The 22,358-nt window shown below is 34.3% G+C and overlaps 1 protein-coding gene across 1 annotated transcript in view; it reads right to left on the bottom strand.

Annotated features, from left to right (window-relative positions):
• Positions 1 to 349: 349 nt before the first annotated feature.
• TBC1D22A (TBC1 domain family member 22A) overlaps positions 350 to 22,358 on the bottom strand; it is an 82,623-nt gene continuing 60,614 nt past the window's right edge. The window contains exons 10-12 of the mRNA XM_019619742.2: positions 14,532 to 14,607; positions 1,145 to 1,272; positions 350 to 515 (exon numbers count right to left, since the gene is read on the bottom strand). Of these exons, the coding sequence (XP_019475287.1) occupies positions 444 to 515; positions 1,145 to 1,272; positions 14,532 to 14,607 (276 nt within the window). The 3' untranslated portion in view covers positions 350 to 443. The remainder of the gene's footprint in view (positions 516 to 1,144; positions 1,273 to 14,531; positions 14,608 to 22,358) is intronic.

The raw sequence follows: 22,358 nt of genomic DNA, 5'->3' as shown, positions 1-22,358 counted from the left end.
AACATTAATGGAAGAACTGCAAAGAATTTTGAGAGACATAGCATGGTTCTAACCATTCCAGATAACAGTAGTTATCTATCACACCAGGAAATACCAACAGAAGACTATTAAGCGTGCTGTTGTTCCCCTGAAACCTCCTGGTGTAGTTCATGGGAAAACTGGGCCTACTCTGAGAATAACCAAGTTGTAATTTAAACTGGAAACAATATTTAGTCCATATTTTCTCTTAACTGAAGAAAATGGACAGCTCAGTGAGGCACTGCTGTGATAGTAAGAGGGGAAGAGCAAGGAGACAAAAGGTTTCCTTCTGTGAAAACAACAGTGAGATCCTCTTTAAAGAAAGGCCGCTGTTCTCATATCCTTGCAAGAGAAGGGAAGCTGCTCACTGTTGTCCTGGATGTCCTCATGAAGTGGGGGAGCCAGAATGGACGCCCAATACAGACTCAATGCAACCAGGCAGTCTGTCCTACCCAGACACCTTTCCCCTGGCAGTGCTCCACACCTCTGGCAAAAGTCTATCATTTAAATAAATAATTAAAAGAATTAAAAATAATTAAAAAATAGAACTAGAAGCTGCTGGAACACTAACAAATAGAACTAAGAACAGACTAACAGTTTTTCACTAATACCAATTCTTTCGCTTGACAGTTGAGCAAGAAATTATTGAGGAAACTAATTGCCTCAAGTAGAGGTCAGCAACATAAGGAATTCATCTGGATAAACAATAGAACAGGACTAATTACAGAAGGATAAGCATTTTTCAGTGCTGGAGAGATGGATGCTAGTTTTGGAATGAATAGTTAAGGGGGGAGTGTGAAGTCTGGAACTCAGAATCTATGAAGAACATTGATTAAACAAAATTCAATGCTTTGTTTTCTGAAGAGGCAGAAGGGGCATTGTCATTAACCCATGCTTTGACAAGGGGTACATTTTAGTACTATAAATTGATCCAATATAAAGTGCTTGGGTGTTTTTAAGAGCAAAATGACTGAAAACTTTTAATGTTTCTAAATGGTAATGATCACGGAAGACTCTCTCATATTATTATGACTCTAAATCAGAAGTTCAAGAAGAATAACACAAAAACACACCTGCTTGTTGGAAACACACAGTCAGAGATATGGAAGTGTAATAAAGTACTTACTTGGTATGTGTCCCATAATCTGATGGTACACCGTAAAGGGACTTCTCTCATCAGTAAGTTATTCATCCATCGGAAAGCAAATTGCAAATACTTCACCTCATGCTGATCCAAGTGTCTATGAACTTGTTCTGAAGACAGAATAAACCAACATTTTACTGAACCTTTTCTGAAGTCCTTAACTATCAAAAGTAGTATCTGAAAATTAAATAATCCTCTGATCCCAAGTAGTTTAAAATGTGGTGATGCATACAAATAAACACATAACATTAACGTGAGAAGCAACTACTTATACAGTACGCTAGACTTATTTTTCTCCCTTTGGATGACTTAAACAATGGTTCACAATGATGAAAGAAAAAAGATTGAAGTCACAGCTTCTCAACACACAAAAAACAATATACGAATTTATAAAATGAAATTAATATGTAGATATATATTCACTAATTTCTTAGATTAAAAATTATTTGGGGCAGGACTACAAGCAACAAGATTCATAAATAATGTAACGGTTTCCAAAAAAAAACAACCATTGGTAATAAAAAGAAGACAGTAATAAAAGTAATATAAAAGAGGGCATAAATATAGGCTGTATTCACTTGAGACAGAACGTTGAGATTAATGCATGCAAAACAGAGCTAATTTAAACAAATTGAAGCTTAAATAATTTCTTAATATCAAATAAATACAATTTTTTAATAATGTATTGTAAAAAAGTATCAATGTATCAAAGGTTTCTAAACAACTACTCAAGCACACAATATCTATTCTGGTGTGTTTTCTGAGAGCACAGATAATCACTTGCATGGGTTATTCCTATCTTTAATGGAACTAATCTGCTAGTCGGACTTCTTTATATTCAGCAAAATTTACCTCCAAAAGAATCACATTCTGTTAAGTGGTTTTAGCTAACATGCCATAAATTACAAGTACTGCAGAAATACTTATGTCTTACTTCATCTAAATGTATGACAAGAAGTCTTTGTTAAGGCCTCAATAGGACATCTCTATTCTATTTCTTTGTGAAAGATTTTTTTGCTACCCATATTCTCCTTCATCTACATTCACAGAGGTATTCTAGAAGCTAAGACAATGAAAACACTCTGATCTTCCAAATTCCACATTTATCAGAGCTAAAAAGGCACTAAAAAACTAAATGAACAACTAACATCCCAAAAGTACAATGGTACTGTTACAAGACGTTACATGAAGATTAGGTAGCAGAAGTTAAATCTGAAATATTTGAATTTTTCTGACCAAAAAGATCAGCTGTCCATCTGTATAACGCACTGTGCTTCCTGGGGCCTCTGTGTTGAAGCAAGCAGGCCAGAGAATAATGGAAATGAATGCACAGTACAAACTTACAGAATAAATTTCACCCACGCCAGCTCCATTTAAATTTGAATACGCTGTACAAGATTGTAGGTGAGCCCAATAATAACAGTTTAACAAATTATTATTTTTAGTTATTCAGAATTCTGATAGCTTAAAGGCTTAGACTGAAGTTATATCATTCTCTTTCTCAATACACGTTGTATGGCTCTATATGAAAGTTTTAGTCAGTATGGCAACTGACTTTCAGAGAACTGAACTTGTTTCAATATGGAAGAAGTAAAAATGTTTCAGATTTTAAAAACAACCAACAGGGAGCCTTTTTGCAAATCAGAACAGTCACAACACATTTCACCAAATGTTCACTGGCTCCAAAAGTGTCTAAAAACAAACACCTATAAATATGTATATAACATCATTACATTTCCAAAGCACTCTCTTTGTCTCTATCTACCCAAGGCTAAATAATCTATGTTTTTAAAGTCATAAACTTCCATTATATAAATAAAGTCAAAATATATTGTTTCTGAACATCTTAAAAATATCTGCTACTTCTGGAATTTATTTATATTTTTTAAACTTGAAGCTATCCATAAAAGTGTGCAAATCTTCAAATGTTCTGTTTCATTTCTAAACATAACACTAATCAGGTAAACAGATACTACTAACACAACAGACTGAACTGCTACAGTCCTGCTACTACAGAACATGATCAGTTAAGAGAATGAGGGTGGAGAGGTTATGATGTGCCAGACTTTTAAGTGACCTCATCACGTTCTGGATAATCCCTCCCCTTGGCTGTGTACACGAGAAGTACTACTACATTACTAGTATATATTCTGCCTACGCACTATTAATATTTTTAAAATTACTCATAAAGGAGACCTTTGTCATGGATATCCCACTACCCACAATCACCTTTGCATGCCAATCTCAAAATCATGTGGCTGATCTTCTACCTTTACAAACTTACTATCTTCCTATCACATTAAAACCTTTCTTTCCAAGACTTTCTGCGAAACTCATCAAGTACACAATCAGTGATAGAGACAATATTCAGTATTAAGGCTGGTTCCAATGTCTGTATGACATGACATGCATGGTAGAATTGTTTATCATTCTGTAAAATAGCTATGAAGAAGTTCTCAGCTTGAAAAGCTACTGAAAGGAGAAGGCAACCATCGTAATCACATGTCCTAAAACCTTAGAGAAATGAACTTAAGAATGAAACAAGGCAGTAAAAACATGCAACATACATAGTGAAGAAAATATAACACCTTTTGATATTCATTTTCAACAGTTAGAGGCTTTGCATGCCTCGCAGGTACTAACAGGTACAGAACCACTGTCATGTGTCCGCCTTTGCTCTAGGGAAATATAGCTGCAAGTCACATATGCTGAAGTGAAATAAATTTATTTCAGATACCTATATTGCAGACTACAACATTTAAATAACCAAGTAGAATGCAAAAACTGTTTTATTTCTAGTTGATGTACTAACTCACAAACACCACCTAACATTTTTGTTCTTCACACAGTACAAACATATTTCATTTGGTTGCTTGCAGACATTGAAAGTAATGAAGAACAATAAATTGTGCCAGTCTTTATATTTCAACTCGTGTTTAATATTCATAATGAATTTCTTGGAAGTTGTTTTCTAGTCTAAAGAATTTGAAAAGCAGACTACCGAACTCCCTGGGTTATACGCAATTGATGTAAGACGGGAATAGAAAATGCAATGACTGAAAAGACTCATTCTTCCTACTTTGTAAGTAATTGTCAGTAAGGGGCTATTTTGCTGATAAAGGTAATTACGACAGTTGTAATCTAAATTTAAATTTTCCATTTCACTGGAAATTAGCACGAGTCAGCAACAAACAAGCAAGTTATGTAATTATTGTCAACTTTCAGATCTCAAGTATTTCACAAGAATACACTTACTGCATTTTCAGACAACAAGACTGTGTTATAGTTATGAAAAAATACAACTTGTACCAAAATGAAAAAAGCCCAAGAATTATATTTACTAAGGTTCCCAATTTTTAAAATAAATATGTACACAGAAATGGTTTTAGTGAATGTTTCCTATGTTTCTATGAATTCATCAAGAATTTCTGAAATTAATTATGAGTACCTAATGTTGTAATGTACAGCTAAAATTTTCAGTTTCTCCTGGAAGCAGAATCTATATGCATCAAATATTTATAAGGTGAAGTAAGACAGCTTCTCACACTGTTTTACTGATTTCAGAATTAAAGTTGTATGTGACTACAGATTCAGAAACTAAAGCACACTTAAGGACAAAATAACCTGCACTGAAGCATGACGACTTAAGGCTGACCTGAATGGGGGACACTGACATAACAAGAGCTGGGAAAGCTTCCACATAAGCAAAGATGAATAACAAAATAATAGCAAAATGATGCTTGAATTGCCAAATTACAGTGGCACAGCATGGAGCCACTGCATCCATCTGCGTAATTTATTACTTTGCAATACTAGCCTTTTATTGATGACCTTTATTTAAAGAGTCCTATCAACCCTAGCAATCTTTTCTGATGCTTGACTCTAAACCTAGTTTTGACATTTTTGAAAATTTGGGGTTTTTCATAGTTCATACTTCAGCATTTCATTTTTAACTCCATTTTATCATCGCTTTATACATATTTCTAAAGTAAATATAAAACAGACTCATTGTTATAACATCATCTGAAATGCAATTAAAGCATATCGGGTAAATAAACAGCTCTTTTAACCTGTTTATTTATCCCTCCTCCCCTTACAAGGGAAGGAAGAAAAAGCATGTATTTGTCTTCATTAAGATTCTTATTTAAGTGATTACAGTTGCTACAAGAGTATTTCCTTTGGTACCAATCCAAAACAGATAGAAAAATAATGGCAGAGGCTTTGTTGACACTCTTCTTAACACAGAATAATGCCTGTGATCTTTCTACTTGATGTATGAAAACGTGCCACAGAAATATACTAGCACTCTCAATTTCAGATGGTACTTCAGCTGGATTTTCTTCTTTCCAGGCCAAGTCAATAAAATCAAGTGCTATAATCTAAAAATTCAGAGACTTACAAAATGGAAGACAAGCCAAAAAAGTTGAACAATACAGAGAACTGACATTTCAGAAAACAGTTTCCACATCTACCACATATGAGAATTCTTACTGTCAAAATTCTCCTTGGTTTTGCATTTGTCACTTTATTACTTTAAAAAGGACCGACATTCCAAAAAAATAAAGAAAAATAATAATCAATGACCTTAGAGATAATAATGCAGGCAAAGCATATCACTCCAAAAAAAGCACTGCTTTAAAACTTAAAATCCTTTCATTGTAAAATACACAAAGTTTACTGCAGAATTAACATAGAATCCTATTTTTTTATTAATTTTCTAATGACTCTTTTGAAGATTCCCTGAGTGAATATACAAATTGATAATAAAGTTTTTTTAATAAAATATATATATATATATTTCCTTGGCAGGTAGTAATCTCATGGAGGAACGCAGTAGAGACTGAACAGTAATTCAGAGACTCAAAAGCACTCAGGATCTTCATTCACCATCTATTTTTTCCACTAATTAACTTTTGCTGTTTAATATTAGTTAATATTTTTGTAGAGACTTTAACAAAACAGATAAATAGACCAGTATGATCCGAATGTTTCCTCCTGTCTTCTCTTTTGTAAAACAGACAATACAGCTGCAGAATTTTCTAGCTAGCTGTTTTTGTTGTTTTGTATTTTGTCTACTGAATGAAAAATCCAGACACCTTTCTTCCCACATCAAATGTAGTAAGAAATTATTACTTATGACTTAATTAACTCACTCAATTTGTCAGCTGATGTTGACAGTGAAGCTTCATAACATAGGTTACAGCAATTTTATATTTAAATGTTTTAAAAGTCCCATGACAGTCAAATACTACAATGTTTGGCATTTCATTGCCTGACGGTTGATAAGATTTCTCTCACACACCACAGTGCAAACATTTATCTTTTACTTGCCAGATTATCAATTAAATTTGGCTCTTGTCCATTAAAAGATGAAGTTATAGAAAAGAAAATCACGTGGTTTAATCTCATATTAACTTATATGGAACATGCTTGCAAGTCTGAACTTTATATAACTGTTAGATTACGAATAGGAAATGCCCCCCATGTAGCACTGCCACAGTTTTTATAAACCTGAGCTGCCAATAGTGATTTTCCTCCCTATGTAGTATTGCAACTTCTAAATTACAGAAAAGTTTTCACAGCCCATTGCAGGGATGAAACGTTATGCACAGTCTCTGTAAATAGTGTAATGTAACAGATTTCTTTCCCGGTTTGTTCGTAATGCTGTGACTTGGTTCTTGACTGACAGTCTTTGCCATCATTTACAAAACGTTAGAACTGTCCTCTTAGCTGAGCAAAGCAAGCAACTGGCCAACCAACCAGATTTTATTCTAAAGAATTTTATTCTAAGCAAAGAAGCAATTACAGTAAGCAATTCTTCCTGATTGAACTTCCTAACAACATGGAGAGTTATTTAAAAAAGACAGTACTGTGACATAAACAACAAGTAACACATTTGAGAATATTGCTGCTTGCTATGAATGCTACCATCCACAAGGGTAAACTTGTAATTGTTAGAGCAGAATCTCATGATGAACTGCCTGCCTCTGACTTAAAATAAACACTTGACAAAACTGGTGTTTGGTAAGCAATGCTTCCCTTTACCAAAGGCAAATTCTGCATTTCATTCTTTATTTTGCAAACCATCTCCATGCTGTTTAAAACTAGCGTGCTTATAGGAGACAAAGATAAGAATTTGGAGCAAAACCTCAACACCAGGTAGCCCTAGATGCAGATTAAGGCTTACAACCAACAAGAAACCCCCAACCCGAATATATGAAAGTCTGAATAAAATTGATTTTGTCAAGAATACAGCTTAGCAGTGAGTTATTATTATCAATCTCCATTATTTTTACTAACATACATTAAAAACAATAGAAATTTTTGATGACTGGAAAAAGACACTCAGAAATGATCATAAATCTGCACTTGGAGACAAGCTTTCGCTATGATACATATTTCTGCTTCAAGTACTAGTAGAGATCCAAATAGCTACAATTAGCATTTAAGTTTTTTTTGTTCCAGAATTAGTTTGCCTTCTACCTCATCCTTTGTAAGAATTATAATCATATCATTAAAAGCAATAAATAAACAAACAAATCCCTGAGAAATGCAATATAAAATGAAAACAAGACTGGCAGAAGACCAGATGTATTACCTAATAGTATTCTCTTCGTGGCCTACAACTTAGATAATTGTCTATTTGAAATCAGCCCACTAAATATACTGCTACTTGTCAGGACTTTGAGAAGTATCTTCATACTCAAAATATTCAGCTGACACGGAAAAGTCCAAGAGACTGATTCCAGAGCAAAAGCAGAAAATGGACAGAGGGACAGACAGGGGAAGTGACACGAGGGATGGGAGATCTAGCTGCCTCAAGGAATCAAGCGTGTAATAATTCTGAAGTATCCAAAGGAAAATGGAGGAAACTATTAGGAAAAATACTAACAGTAATCCAAGCAGTAAAGCATTCAAGCTAAAAGCTAAAAATACACTTGCTGTCCCAGGTGGAACTTGACCTAATATTCAAGATGTTATATGTTACATCTTACAATGTTATTTGTTTGATCAGATAGTTCTACTTCCAAGAAGCAGTCATCAGAATTCTGTAGCCAAATCTTATAAATCACAACCATGTGCAATCATAACTGGGTTTATGCCCAACACTTCTTACAATTCAGATCATGTTTTTTTTTCTTTATTTTTTAATTTGCCGCAAAAATGTAAGTTTAGGCTAATTAAAAGTCAAAGTGTTTAGAAAAGTCAGGAATTTATAAATGATTTTAACATCAGTCTTAATTAACTCTTGTTAAGATCTCTGAACCCTGTATGAGCGTACAAACTTAATCTCCTCAGTAAAATTTAGAAATATGATTTAAAAGATAAATTAAATAATTATAATGCCCAGTGAGCAGCATCTAAGAGTAGATTAAAGTATAATACAGTAATTACAACCGTAAAATCAGATAAAAAATAAGATGGCATTGTTAAAATGAAAAAGAGCTCTATGGCACAAATTAATTTAAAACAATTATGAAATGCCTACAAGTTTTTTAATCACTTCAGCATCAAGCTGACACATAAAGAATGACCTTATTAATCACTAATTTTCAACAGCAGCAGTAAGATCTAAATAAATTCTATTCCCACTTCCAATTCAAACAGCTTCAATGGATTTAAAGAATGCAAAGTCTTTACAACTACGACAACTGGTGCTTTTTTTCCCACAGATACAATTTTAGTTGAAAATTACAGGTGTCAGTAAAATGCTTTACAACATAATTAAACATGAACATAATTTTGCACACACGGTTAAGTATTCTTTAACCATACTTTAAAGAAATCATTAGCATGAATATACAGCAAAGATTGATTGAATGTCACTACAGTATCATCTTCAGTTCATTATACGAACAACCAAGATCCAAATTAAAAACTGAACAAATTAGTTAATTTGTATCTATCATGGTATATTGAGCAGACACCTAGAGTGCTGTTACAGAAGAGAATATGTTAGCCTTGGTTGATATTTTGTCTTTTTGAGAATCAGATTTTCAAAAACAAAAAATCAAAACCAGTTTTCTCCTCTGTTTAAAAAGTCAAATCAGCACAGAAATTAAATAATCTTTAGAGACTATCAAGGTATAGAAACTACCAAATACATTGCTGCAAGTACTTTTGGGTCTTTTGTATTTGCATGACTGGATGGTTCTTCAGGAATGCGTGGCTCTCTTTCAGAAGAAGAATGTGCAAAATGCTATGTCACAACTCAACACAGAGAGAAAACTGCAGGAATCCCAGTGAAAGTTCAGCAATTTAATACACAGCTCTTAATGCTGCCTCTCAACTGAACTGACATTAGATAGAACAATTCTCCATTAGCTCTATACGAATGAAGGATGTACTATAAACAGGCCCAATTAGTTAAGAAACCATAACATGATACATAAATACCGAATATTAAATAACCTATCAGACACACCTAAAGCAAGTATTTCAAAATAGGAGAAGTACCAAGAATGATACAATGAAATAAGTTCTTTCACTGTGCATAAGCAAACAAACATATAAAAATGAAAAATTACAAATTAACTAGGTCTTGTGAAGAACTTAACTTGCACATACACAACAAAGAAATACATACAAAATATTTATACAGCTTTTTTTCTGTGAGTAAAAACAGTTAAAATATATGTACAGTATAAACTTAAGGCCATATAATGACAGCACGTTATGACAATTTTCTTGATTAAAAAGTCCTTATTGTGGCATTACTGAAAGAAATGCAGACATCTGACCAAGATATTTGCAATCCACGAGAGAAATAAATAAATAAATAAATAACGATTAGTGAAGCTAAGATTAATTTGTCAAGAACAGAGATACTCAGACTAAGTCTGGACATCTTCCCGTGTAACTCTGTGCAAACTGCTTTAGCAGAGGAGTTGGACTAGATGATCTCCAGAAGTCCCTTCCAAACCCTGTAACTCTTTGATTTGTGAAAACATAGATCAGGTTGCTCAGCACATAACAGCAAACTTCATGAGTTATTTTGGAAGACATTTAGAATAAAATGTTTCATAATTATCCTCACAGAAGATGAAGAATATCCATAGTAGGCTCTGAGTTGTGAATACCATCCATACAAGTTTTTTCTAACATTAATCAGAATACAATTAAAAAAAAAAATAATAGGTTTTTTTTTTTCCTTCAAGTTGCATTTTTGCTAATTTAGAGAGAATGACATGCAATTTTAACAGCCTATATTTTTGGTCAGTTTATGGGAAAAACCAAGACTACTTCTATGTGCAATTGCTCAGCCTTCTTGCAGGCTGCCTGACACTTACTTATGTCATTAATTATCAGATGCTTTCCAGTAAATTGAAGAAATCAAGACTCTCCCAAGTCTGAAACCAGGTAAATGCTAAACATCTGTAAATTCTGAAAACATAAATCCTGAGTTAATTTTGCCATTCCTGCAACATGCCTCCTTGATTTCAAGGCTAAATGAAGCAACTGTGGAAGAGAGCATCACACAAGTGTGACCTGTTTACAAATCATGAGATTGTTCATGATTTACAGGAGAAAAGCTCCACTGACATTACAGACAATAGAAAATGTAACTTCTTGTAACAGATAGCTTATACTATTCAGCAATTTATTGATCCTCTCTTGCAAAATTTTTGTAAAATTCTTAGATGTGAATGATGACGACAAGGCGAAAAATGGGACAGAGTTTGAAGATAAAACATTATTCAGTCTTCCACTGAGTACACGGGTCATTAAAAATACTTTCTGGAGTTTAAATGGGCTGAGATTACGATTAAATTAACAGAGTGTCTTGGCTGTTTGAAATCTAATTCAATGTTTTGCACTGTACACACAAGGACAGTCATATTGAGAGGAGTTGTGATCCATGAGGCTGGGTTAATGAAGGTTGCTTGGATCACTAACATAATGTATTAACACTCTCCAAAGGGTTAGGTATCACTTTTCATACACTGGTAACCCATTATAATAAGCAAACAAGCTGCATGAGCTTCATCCATTCAAGCAGCTACTTATTATGTTAAGGTTCTCTTCACCATTCAATTATCCAGCATCAAGAAAATAATGTGACACAGTAACAACAGGAACATTATTTTCTTCCACAGTAATCATGATTAGCAATTAGAATATTTACAGTTAGTATAAACCATGCAATTTTTTTTTTTAAAGCAAAACTATTAAATTCATATCAAGCATACTTTTCTCTTTAGCTGCAGTACAGCAGACTCAATATGAAGACAAAAAGGAAAAAAGCACACAGAGAAGAGTAAGAAAGATAACAACTTAACTGTATCATCATTCTATCAAAAAATCCAAGGAGGTCAGGATCCCTTATCTGAGACATCATCCAAAAGTTGAAATAGCAGCGCACGCCCACCACTGCCAACACAATGTCTGAAACCTTGTTTTAATCTTTCATGTATTTTGGACTATATTTTCTGGCAAAAGAGAGGAACTAGCTGGACACTCCACTACATAAAAAGAAAGAATACTGAAAAATCTTTTTCAAACCAAAGCTTAAGTGTGCCTCTGCACTACAAGGGTGATCTTGCAAAATAAGTGATCAGCAGAATAAGTGTCCAAGTGGCTGTCAGTTACAAATGGCACAAACAAATAGTTATAAATCTCAGAGATAAATACTGGTGCCAATACTATGCAGCAACTTCATGTATGACTGGGAGAATGGCACCTAGTGCACTCCCAGTAGCTTTATGCACGATAGCAAGTCGGGAGGAATAGTTAATAAAACACACTATACTTTAATTCCATAAAGGAAGATTCTATTTATTTGTACTAAAAGAAAGTCACAATGACTTTTGGTAGTCACTTGATGGTAGTCAAAGCCTTGAAGAGTCTAATACAAGGAGGCTGTAGAATCGCCATCCTTGGAGATGAGAGAGAGTTGGGGTCTGGACCACTGACTTGTGGAGTAATTCAACCAAAATAGTTTTAAGATTCAATAGCATCAATTACACTGAAATTCTTCAAGCTTGCTACTGTTTGAAAATTAACAGCTTTATAAAATATTTCATAGTGTCATCTTTTATTCACAGAAAAAATGTTTAATTCCATTTCCTTGCTCTGACATGTCACAACCCCCATTAGCTGTTTAGTTTACTTTAATAGTTTTAACAGTTTCCTTTAACACATGGTTTCCTTTCCTACATATGCTACACATATGTCACATGGATAACATACATCATAAAATATACCTGCTATAAGGCAATCAATTTCTTAGTTAGGACTTTGCTTTGCATTCTCCAACTATACCACTCAAACAAGGAAGCTGTCCTTCAACTGTTCAACTATATCAAGAATCTATAATTAAGAGTAATCTAAGATGTTGCCTTGTAACTGCTTCATGCAGTCTGAAGAGTCAACACAAACTAGCAAGCACTCACGTACGCTACTAAAAACTGCCAGAAAATTAACATTTCTAACGTAGAAAAGTTATTATTCAGTGTCCATCATCATTTTTAACACTTTGGCAGTTGTCTACAGCCACAGACATTGATATAGGATATTCTATACTCTGCAGCTCAAAGTAAAATTACCCACAGTGTTGGTTACATCCTTTCTTAAATACTACACAATTTACATCAGCAAATATGTTGTGCCTACGCTTAGAAAGATATATAAACAACTGCAATTTTTGAGCTACCGCAATTTTGGTGCACTTCAACAATTTCCTATTAAATACAGTCTTATTAAAGACCTCACAAAATTATTTCCAATCAAATAAAAATCTGGAAGACATTTTAATTGCAGTTAGCTTACTAACTGCAGTCAGTAAATAGCAATTAAACTGCCCTACAAAGGAGAGTTTATGAAGAAAAATGTATTTGCTACAACTGCCCTTTTTTTTCTTTTATTTAAGTGCAAAGATTTCAAAATAATCCTTCGCAAACTTAATCCACTGACCCAAAGCACTGAACGTACAAATAAGCCTTCAGCTATTCTTCCTTTCTTACAAAACAAACAATAATATAGTTTATTTATTTTTTCTTAAAAAGTTAAGAATGAGTTTTATTATCGCAACAGTATTTTTCATTTTAAAAAAGTGTTTCCATACTTTACTGACCACGTTTATGATGTTTACTTGCAGGTATTGTAATTATGCACTTTATTTAAAAATGCATTTGTTTCTATAAATAATTGAAATTAGCATAAAATAACATGAAAATCCATACTGAAAGCAGTTAGATGATTTCTGAAGTTATAAAATGCACCAATTTAGAAACATTTCTAAATAAACATTTTCCTACACTTTACATAGAAGCAACCCTTTATTTTTAATATTAATTTATATGTTTTTTAAAATACATACAATTACTACAATTTTATATACATCTACATTTATAGCAGAATATTACATAAACTGCTCTCTGTTCTTATCTTTCAATAATTAAGAATACGTAAAGGGCATGAAAAACTCAATCAAAATTTAGGTTGCAAGTATGTGCAGGCCAACCCAAATTTGCTATGGTAAATACTGGCACAAGAAAAATTCACAATACATACAATGAAATGACAGAATTAACCTTTTCACACAAATTATCAAATAGTAAACTATTCAGGAAATACTTTTTTTCTATTTCATCATTGTGAAGCTGAAGTCACAAATATATGGCTGGTTCTGCTTGGCAACATTTTGTTAATACTCTGTTCATTAATTTAACAAACTACCAAGAGAGTATGTTTAGAATGGGCAAGCATTATCTCTTGCCTTTCATTTAATTAAACTCTGCTCTAGCAATATGACAGTCAGCATTTCATGAAGGGAATTATTTTAAGGATGAAGGTAGAAAATATTTCAAAGTGCCCTGTTAAAACATGAAAGCATAATCTCAAATTGCCCCTGCACATACTGTAATTTATCTATAATATTAAAGATGCTATTTCCAGAGTTCATAATTAATTGGATTCCACAGAGAAATTATTCAGGCATTCCAGATAGCAAAACGATGCACAAAGGCACAAAACATAGTGCCAAAGGACAGCCATAAACAACCACTGTGACTTGCCCGTATTACAACAATCATTGAGCTTAATGTGAAATGAATACTGGCTGCCTTTTGTATGTGGTCATTACTCTGCTGCAAAGAAATTGCCATTGAATTTTGATTATATTGCCTTAATAAAAAGTAATGAAAGTGGCTCATGCTCTAGTAGCTTTCCTTTAAATGATACAGGACAGTGATCTTTCAAAGGCCAGCGTGCCACAAATTGACCGAGTGTGACACCTCATCTGAGGAAGGCTACATTACTCCACCACTGTAGGTAGCAGCAGTGATGCTGGCTTTACTTCATGCAAACATTTTGACTAAACGCTTTCAATGAAACACTATTTAGAAATTAGGTTAGCTTTTAAACTTACCATCGATCCGACTAACAAGCTCTTCCAACATTTTCACTTTCTTTTGAATTCCTGGCTGAGCAAATGTGTAATTATCCTAAAGAAGAGACCATAGACAAATACAAGTTAATGGAAAATTAGAATTTCCTTTCCCTCAATTACTTAACTCTTCTTTTTTTCTTTTTTCCTTTTATTTATTTTATTTTTGTTTCCTTAAGGTGTTCAAGTTTTGGTTTTGCATCTCCTAAGTTTGTCTTTACAGTTCAGTAGTAAATAATCATGCTCCATCATCTTACTCAAGAGTGTGTGCCTAACAGCATACCTTATAGCTACTGCTATATCATCTGCTTGCTACCTGCTAATCTAGTGCCCCTGAAGTTCTAACTACATCATGGAAGTCTAAAGAGTTTCAGAAGGCTGTCTTCTCAAATGTCAAAAGCTGTCGTGCTACAGTGGTTTTTCTTAAGGTCTTTTTTTTTCCCCCCACCACAAATTTATAATTTTAATCACAGATAAGGAAGGAAATATGAAAATTAGACCCTAATCAGCGAGAAGATATAAATTTTGATCCTTGTAAGTTCAGAATCATGCCTTCCAACAGTGTGAGAAATCAAAACTCTATTTCAACATAGTCACAACTGCTGTGAACGTAAGGTCATAGTTAATATCATGTACCAAAATCTAGCATATGAACTGTGCAGTTAAAATGACAGGGCACTTGCATGCATTTGTCTAAATGCAATAACTCTTAACTAGACTTTGTGTTTGTTTATATACTCATTTACTTACTTCTTAAGAAAGTTAAGTCTACGTTCCAGAAGCGGTACTGTATTCAAAGAACAGCAATATGGTACCCAGTTATACAATCTATAACAAGTTTTCTGTAAAAGTATTCTTACATATTTAACAAAGAAAGCAAATGCAGCACTAGAACACTGCCGCTTCCCATGTGCTGCAACAGCACCGTAGCTCCCATCTATGAATCTGAAACTGCTCCTTCTCAAAGCACTGTTACTTCCCCCCACATCTGGAAATGCAATCCAAGATCGCAAACTTGGATTTTGAAGCTATTAAGTTTGTTTTTCACTGTATTTCATCTTTGCCTACTCATTTCTTTTCCTATTTATTATTTGAGCTCCAAGTGCAGCCAGTTCAGAATTACTCTTCTACTTGTGCTGACTCATTTATTTGGGAACATCCTCGTTGGCTCACAAGACCTATTTTCTAATTAAACTATTCTATCAACATTCCCTCCTATGATATTTGTAATTGACTCTGAAGCTTGTGAAAAAATGATTTTACAAACGTAAAAAAGTATTCTGACATCTAGAATTCTTAATCCTTTTATGCTTACAGGTAAAGGAAAAGCAGGTAACAGATTGAAAGGAAAACACAACTCGTTATTTCTCAGGGCAATACAGAAGTTCAGCAGTTAAGATTTGAGTTTTTCTAACATATAGTTTAATTGGTTTTATCAGCTTCCAAATTCAGCGTAACGGCTCTTCAAAGGACCAAAGTTTTTATTCGTAGCACTGACAGATCTTTATAGAGCACATTTTCAATACAGCTCCCTCCTAACTTCTGCAGAAAAAGAGAGTCCAGTATTTCAGCTCTCCTCACTCTTCCCCCTCACACCTGTGGGCTCTCACAGGCATGCTACATTACTCGTCCTTCAAGTTTTTGTTACATTTCATTTATTCCTTGTGCAACTCATCATCTACATAAAGCAAAAGACTAACTCTCAAAAAGTCCTAAGGAACAGCATTTTTTCTTTACCTCCACATATCTTCAGCAAGCAGCTAACACAAACATCGTATTTCTAACCTCTGTTCTTGACTCTGTCTAGAAAGTATTCACATACAAAGAAGTATGAGATAGAACAGAATGTACAATAAATATTAAAAAAACCATGAGTTACTGTGCACTGAATTCCTTGACATTCTGCTCAGATAGCTTCCAACATACTTTCAGTGAACCGTGCTAACCTACTTCATGGCTGAATGGCTGTAATATCTAGTTCAGACTCCAACATATAATTAGTTTCACCTTACAATACCAAAGGTTAAGACTTTATAATGTCACAAGGGCTCCAAACTTGCTTCATTCTCAAATCTTTGTGTTAATTGCTGGTACTTATTCTGCAGAGACTAATAGCTAACTGCCCTGCAACTACAAATAGGCCTGGCAGGACTTTTTCCTCAAAAATAATAATTAAATCTTAAAATAAAATACTTCAATTGCAGCCTTTACTATAAGAGAAGACATGAACACAGTAGAAAATTTTTACTTTTTTAAAGGTTAGATTTTAGAGGTTAGAATTTTAAATTGAATAACTTGATTAGAATGTGAAAATAAAGAAAATAAGCACGCTGAAGAAATGGATATAAATAAATAAGGAAAAAAAGGCACTGAATAGATTTAACTCAAACTCTCATCCCGTACTCACAGAAGGAAAGCAGAGAGAAAAAACAGTTTCCAAAAATCACCATGGGAATCAAATCCCATCCATTTTGCTATCTCTGCTCTGACAGCTGACAATAAGGGATAATTCGGCCATAAGTCTACAGTAACACTTTCTGTGGATACACTGAAAAAGTGGCATTGAGTGAAAATAAGGATGGGTCCTACTCTCATTTCTAATGATCTCCAGATGTTGCAGTACACATCTAGCACTTTTAATTGTTTGCAATATAAAGCAGATTAGTATAAATGTGTGTTCCAGTATTTTCAACCACATATGAGAAGCAAGTCACTGTGATGTATAACAAAAATGCTCCATTTCTTATCACCATGCACAGCCACACTACTGACAGCTATCTGTTCAAATTATTACAAGCTTATTGAATGCTAAGAAAATAACAGTTGCCTTTTAATCATGTCTTAACGGTGCATCCAAAGGAACTGTTAACCAGGTTCAACACAGTTCTGGTACTCTAATTTTAAATGTCCTAAAAAATACTAAATGTATTTCACAGCCATAAGTCCGTAAGAATTCTGAAAATCTTTCTTTCTGACTTCAATTATTTTAATTGTATGTGGGAAAGGAAACTGTACTGGTGAAGGCCATCTGGTGTATTACAAAAGCAGCTGTAAGGATATATAGAAGGAAAGAAATACAAACTACTATATAAATACTTATAACTTATTAACACAACTACATTATATTATTAATTACATACAGAAAACCTGTAATATATACACATTATACATATATTTCAATGTGTATATATAAATAGATATATAACACAATATGCACTTACAAAGACACACGAAAACATACTGTATTACTTTTTGTACTTGGACCTTTTTAAGTACTTTCTAATTTCAAAGAACAACATTTCTTATCACGTCATAAATCTTAATCTTTTAAATCCTCTGACCTTCCTCACTGATTTACATTATTAAAAATGCACGTAAGGAATTTTTGAGTATTAAAAATGGCTTGAGAGGGACATACTCATTAATTTGCTTTGACTTCTGATTAGCCCCAAAGCGGCCGTGTAGTTGGAATAGGTGATCTTTGAAGGCTGCTTCCAACTGAACAATTCTATTCCATTCCCAGGTGAGAAGATCAAATAAATCTGCATGTTCCACAACTCCTTTAAACCTGACTTCTGAAAACTTAAAAAAAAAAGTCCATGCAACATACTGGTCTCCAAATTAGGTGAGAGATGCGATGTGATGGAGGGACCACTGGGTGGATAAAGAATTGACTGGATGGTCACACCCAAAGAGTTGCAGTCAACTCTCAGTTTGTGGTAGGTGATGAGTTTCAGGATCTACTTTGAAATAATCTGTCTGAGCCAGACCATCAGGAATCAAAACAGTCCTGGACTGCTCAGAGACATGATTCTATACAGAAGACCATAGCAGTTTTGCGTTTTAACTATTCCAAGTTTTAACTATTGCCAAGTTTTGAACAGGCAATAGCAGATGTATTAATTAGCGTTAGTGTTAATTCAAAAGAGTAGAACTAACACAACAATTATGTTGATTACATTCCAACAAGAAGTAGTTACAACAACTCTATTGACCGAGTTGACATGGTCACATTATTGAATAAAACATATTTATTTTTCTTCAGGTACTAATAAAGTCTTCAAAGACTTCTCTGAAGAAGAGTTTCACACAGGACTTTGAAGATCTGAAGGTCCTTCAGAAAAGACAAAGAATGGCACAACAGTGTATATGTTTTGCTTTCAGAAAAAGTCTGCCCTTAAGGCTATTTATTTTTAAAAGCATAATAAAGCTATCTTGAAATGAGAAAGTTAAAAGCTGCTTATAGAAAAAAATTCTAAACCCTTGTTGTATTTTAAATCATCTCCTTAAATCATGTGAAGTTTAAAACAGCATGTATTCTAATGGAGTACATCAGAAAAACAGAAGCAGATATCTGGGAATGAATACAGAAGAAATCCTGGATTGCAGCACCTGTTTGGGCCACATGCTTCAAAAATTTCAGCCTCACGAACGACACATAGGTAAAGAAGGAGAGAAGTAACAGTTAGGGATATTATTTGATTAGTAATTATTACAAACATTGAAGTTGCCCAGTTCACATTAGAAGAAGAGTCCTGACCAGGCACAAACGCTTGCCTTAATTGCTCAACCTACTTCTCCCAAAGTATCTCATGTTTGTAACTAAAGAAGAAAACATTTTAAATTGTTCCTAGTAAGTAAAAACTTTATGGAAGTCACTGATACTGCAAACATTTAAGAGTAATCCCAAGGCACAATATAACCATCAGAACAGCAGGCCCCATTCAACAAAAAACTCACTGTCAGCAAAACAGAACAGTATGTTTGCAGACATCAGCAGTCATTCCAATCCTTACATATATTATCACTCATAAAATTTTAAAACTCAACTTGTAATTTTATTCTAAGATAAGAAGCTGATACTTTTTTTAAGTAACCAGCCCTGATAAAGCAATCCATTCCCAAACATTGTTTTTTTCTTTTTTCCCTAGACTGGTTGCAGCTTCAAGAAAAGAAGACAACGTGGTGTCGTTCTCAGGATATAACTTGGACAAGGCACTATCATAACATGGACGTTCTGGGTTTTTGGAAATAACTAAATAGTTATTACCACATAGAAGTTCTGTCACAGATTGGGTTACAGAGCTACTGACTGCAGGAAGAGACCCTGCACAGATATCAGCTCAAGTGCTAGAAGAGCTAGATAAAGAAAAAAAACAACTCTCTAACATTTCTGAAAATTCCTTACAGGAATTCCACATTTCTAAAGCATGCATTTCTGCTGGCATCACGAACTGTTCACACAGGAACAACTGCACGACTGCAGTACTGTCTTTCAATATGAGCTATGCAGTGTTAGTGGAGACTGTTCGTCCACATTTCCTCTGAACACACCATACTAGTAGTGCTGTGTCCAGCTGAGGAAAGTGGTAGGAAGGAGCACCTTAGCTAGCTAAGCTGAATGGAGCACTGAACTGAAGTATACCCAGAAATCCTAGATAAGCTACCACTGTATCTGCACAAGTAGACAGACCATGCAACACCCGCAATACAGAAACTTGATCAGTGCACGAGGGCACACATGCAGTATACACGTGGTCCATATATGAAGAGACAGATAAGAGGTAGAGACAGACAGCTACAATACACATTCTTTTATATATGTCTATCTTGGCTACCAAACTCCATACTCACAGCTAACAGGTCGGCAATTTATTATCGTTTAGGTGTTGTACTGAGGGACAGGGTTTAGTGGGGAAATACTGGTGATAGGTGGATGGTTGGAATGGATGATCTTAGAGGTCTTTTCTGACCTTGGTGATGCTATGATTCTGTAACTAACCTGGCTAGCTGAAACTAGTTCAGCTATGAGTAGCTGGCTACCCCAGTGAAATACAGATATGGTAGAGAAAGACCTTTATCTCGCAGGGGTTTTATGAAAGCTATCTTTGACCTATTTTTTTCTTAAGAATAGATCTTTGAAAGGTCCTGTGAGGAATTTTCAGAAGTTTTAGTGTTATTTCTGTACAGACTTCTCAAAGTCTGATCTAAATATTCATGCTAAGTATCTGTTCCCTCAGACCCTTTGAAAGATTTTCCAAGTAGCACTCTATCCATCCACTTATAACTAAGATTTGAGGCACAGGTTAGCAACAACTTTCTCTGCAGGATTCCCTTTGCAGACTGTAAATCTTTCTATTTAATCAGCCACAGAAATATCTAACATACACCTCATCGCATTACAGTCTCTGCAAATGAACTATTTCGCTTTTATTCTAATAATTCCCAGGCCTGGATAAATAACGATATTAAAATTTTACTGCTATTTTTAATACATCTGGTTAGATCATTATGCAACACATATATTTCTCCTTTGGTTATTTTATTACCATTACACTTGAACTTAAAATGAAGAGTTATACTTAATTTTATATGTGAATGTTACGTTTTCAGAAGGTACAGATCTATGTGAACTTTTTCTTGAATACTAATGAGACGGTTGAGGAAAGTGTTATAAAGGATGATACAGTAATAAAAAAAAAAAGTTAATTAAAAAAGGTGTGTGCGAATGTCAACTTGAAAGGAAAAAAGTACTCGTGGGATAAGTTCTATCTCATTTTCTCATGTCCACAGTCATTATTCTTAAAGGTGAAAATGCAGAAGTACTCATGCATCACCTGCAATTTAGAAGTGTTCTAAAGAAGACCGGCTTTTATCACAAGCAAAATGGATTGACATCTGAAACACTACAGATTCTTCAAATAGCAATGGAAGACAAAGTAGTTTATATAACTAATCAGGCAGAAAAAAACCATGATCCTTGCTTGCAATATGAATGTATTTACCAAAATACTGCTAACTGTGAATCAAGAATTACAAGTGTGAATCAAGTAATTTACTGAAAATTACAAAATTGGTGTTTTTAGACATGTTTTGAACACGGTCATACACATTCTCAGAAATTTATAAACTGCAATCTTGTGCAAGAATACAAGCTGAGGACAACCTGACTGGCAAGGGTTTTTGTGAAAAGGAGTTTATTTATCATCAAAAAACTGGACAAGGGTAGAGATCTACCAAAATGTTGAGGAGAACGGAGTGCATTCCCTTTGAAAGACTGAGAAAACTGGACCTCTTCAGACTGAAGAAGGTTTTAGAGGTACGTAACAGCAGCCTGCTAAAATCTATGTCACCAAGATGACAGACTTTTAAATAGTGCATATTGAGAAGAGCAGTGCATATTGAGACAAGCAGCATAAGTTGAAACATGAAATGTTTCATATGATGGGGGGGGGAAACTTCTTCAACACAAGGACAGTCAAGCATTTGAATGGGTTACCCTCACAGGAGATACTGCAGCCTCCGTTCCTGGACATTTTCAAGATCCAACTGGACAAAGCCCTGAGAAACCAAATCTCAGATTTGAACCTCCTCTGAGAAAGAAGCTGAACTAGATGAGCTGTAGAGTCCTCTTCCTATCTCAAATATCCCACTATCTAACTGTTATCACAGTACACTCTTTAAGCTTATCCAGTCCTGATAGGCCAACACCAAACGGAAAGGCTACACTCATTAATATATTTTGGCTATTCAGCACATTTTTCCAGATTGCAGTTATCACCACAGCATCACACATTCCTTGCATCAGTTATTCAGGCATTTTAGACAAAATATCAGCTGTAATACATAAGTCCCCAGCAATGCATTTTCATATTAAAATAGGAAACATTAAGCACTGAGCTTGTTTAGGATTTGGGCTTTTTTTTTTTTAAATGTATGTTTTTTTCATGGTTTTTTTAGCTTTGTGAGAAAATAGTATTTTGCTCGTTGGCTGTAAAGACCTTCCACAATGTATATACAGCAGATTAA

Source organism: Meleagris gallopavo, chromosome 1 (assembly GCF_000146605.3).
Source record: "Meleagris gallopavo isolate NT-WF06-2002-E0010 breed Aviagen turkey brand Nicholas breeding stock chromosome 1, Turkey_5.1, whole genome shotgun sequence".
Classification (NCBI taxonomy): Eukaryota; Metazoa; Chordata; class Aves; order Galliformes; family Phasianidae; genus Meleagris; species Meleagris gallopavo.
The sequence above is the reverse complement of the archived record's forward strand: the minus strand, read 5'-3'. Positions and strand labels throughout refer to the sequence as shown.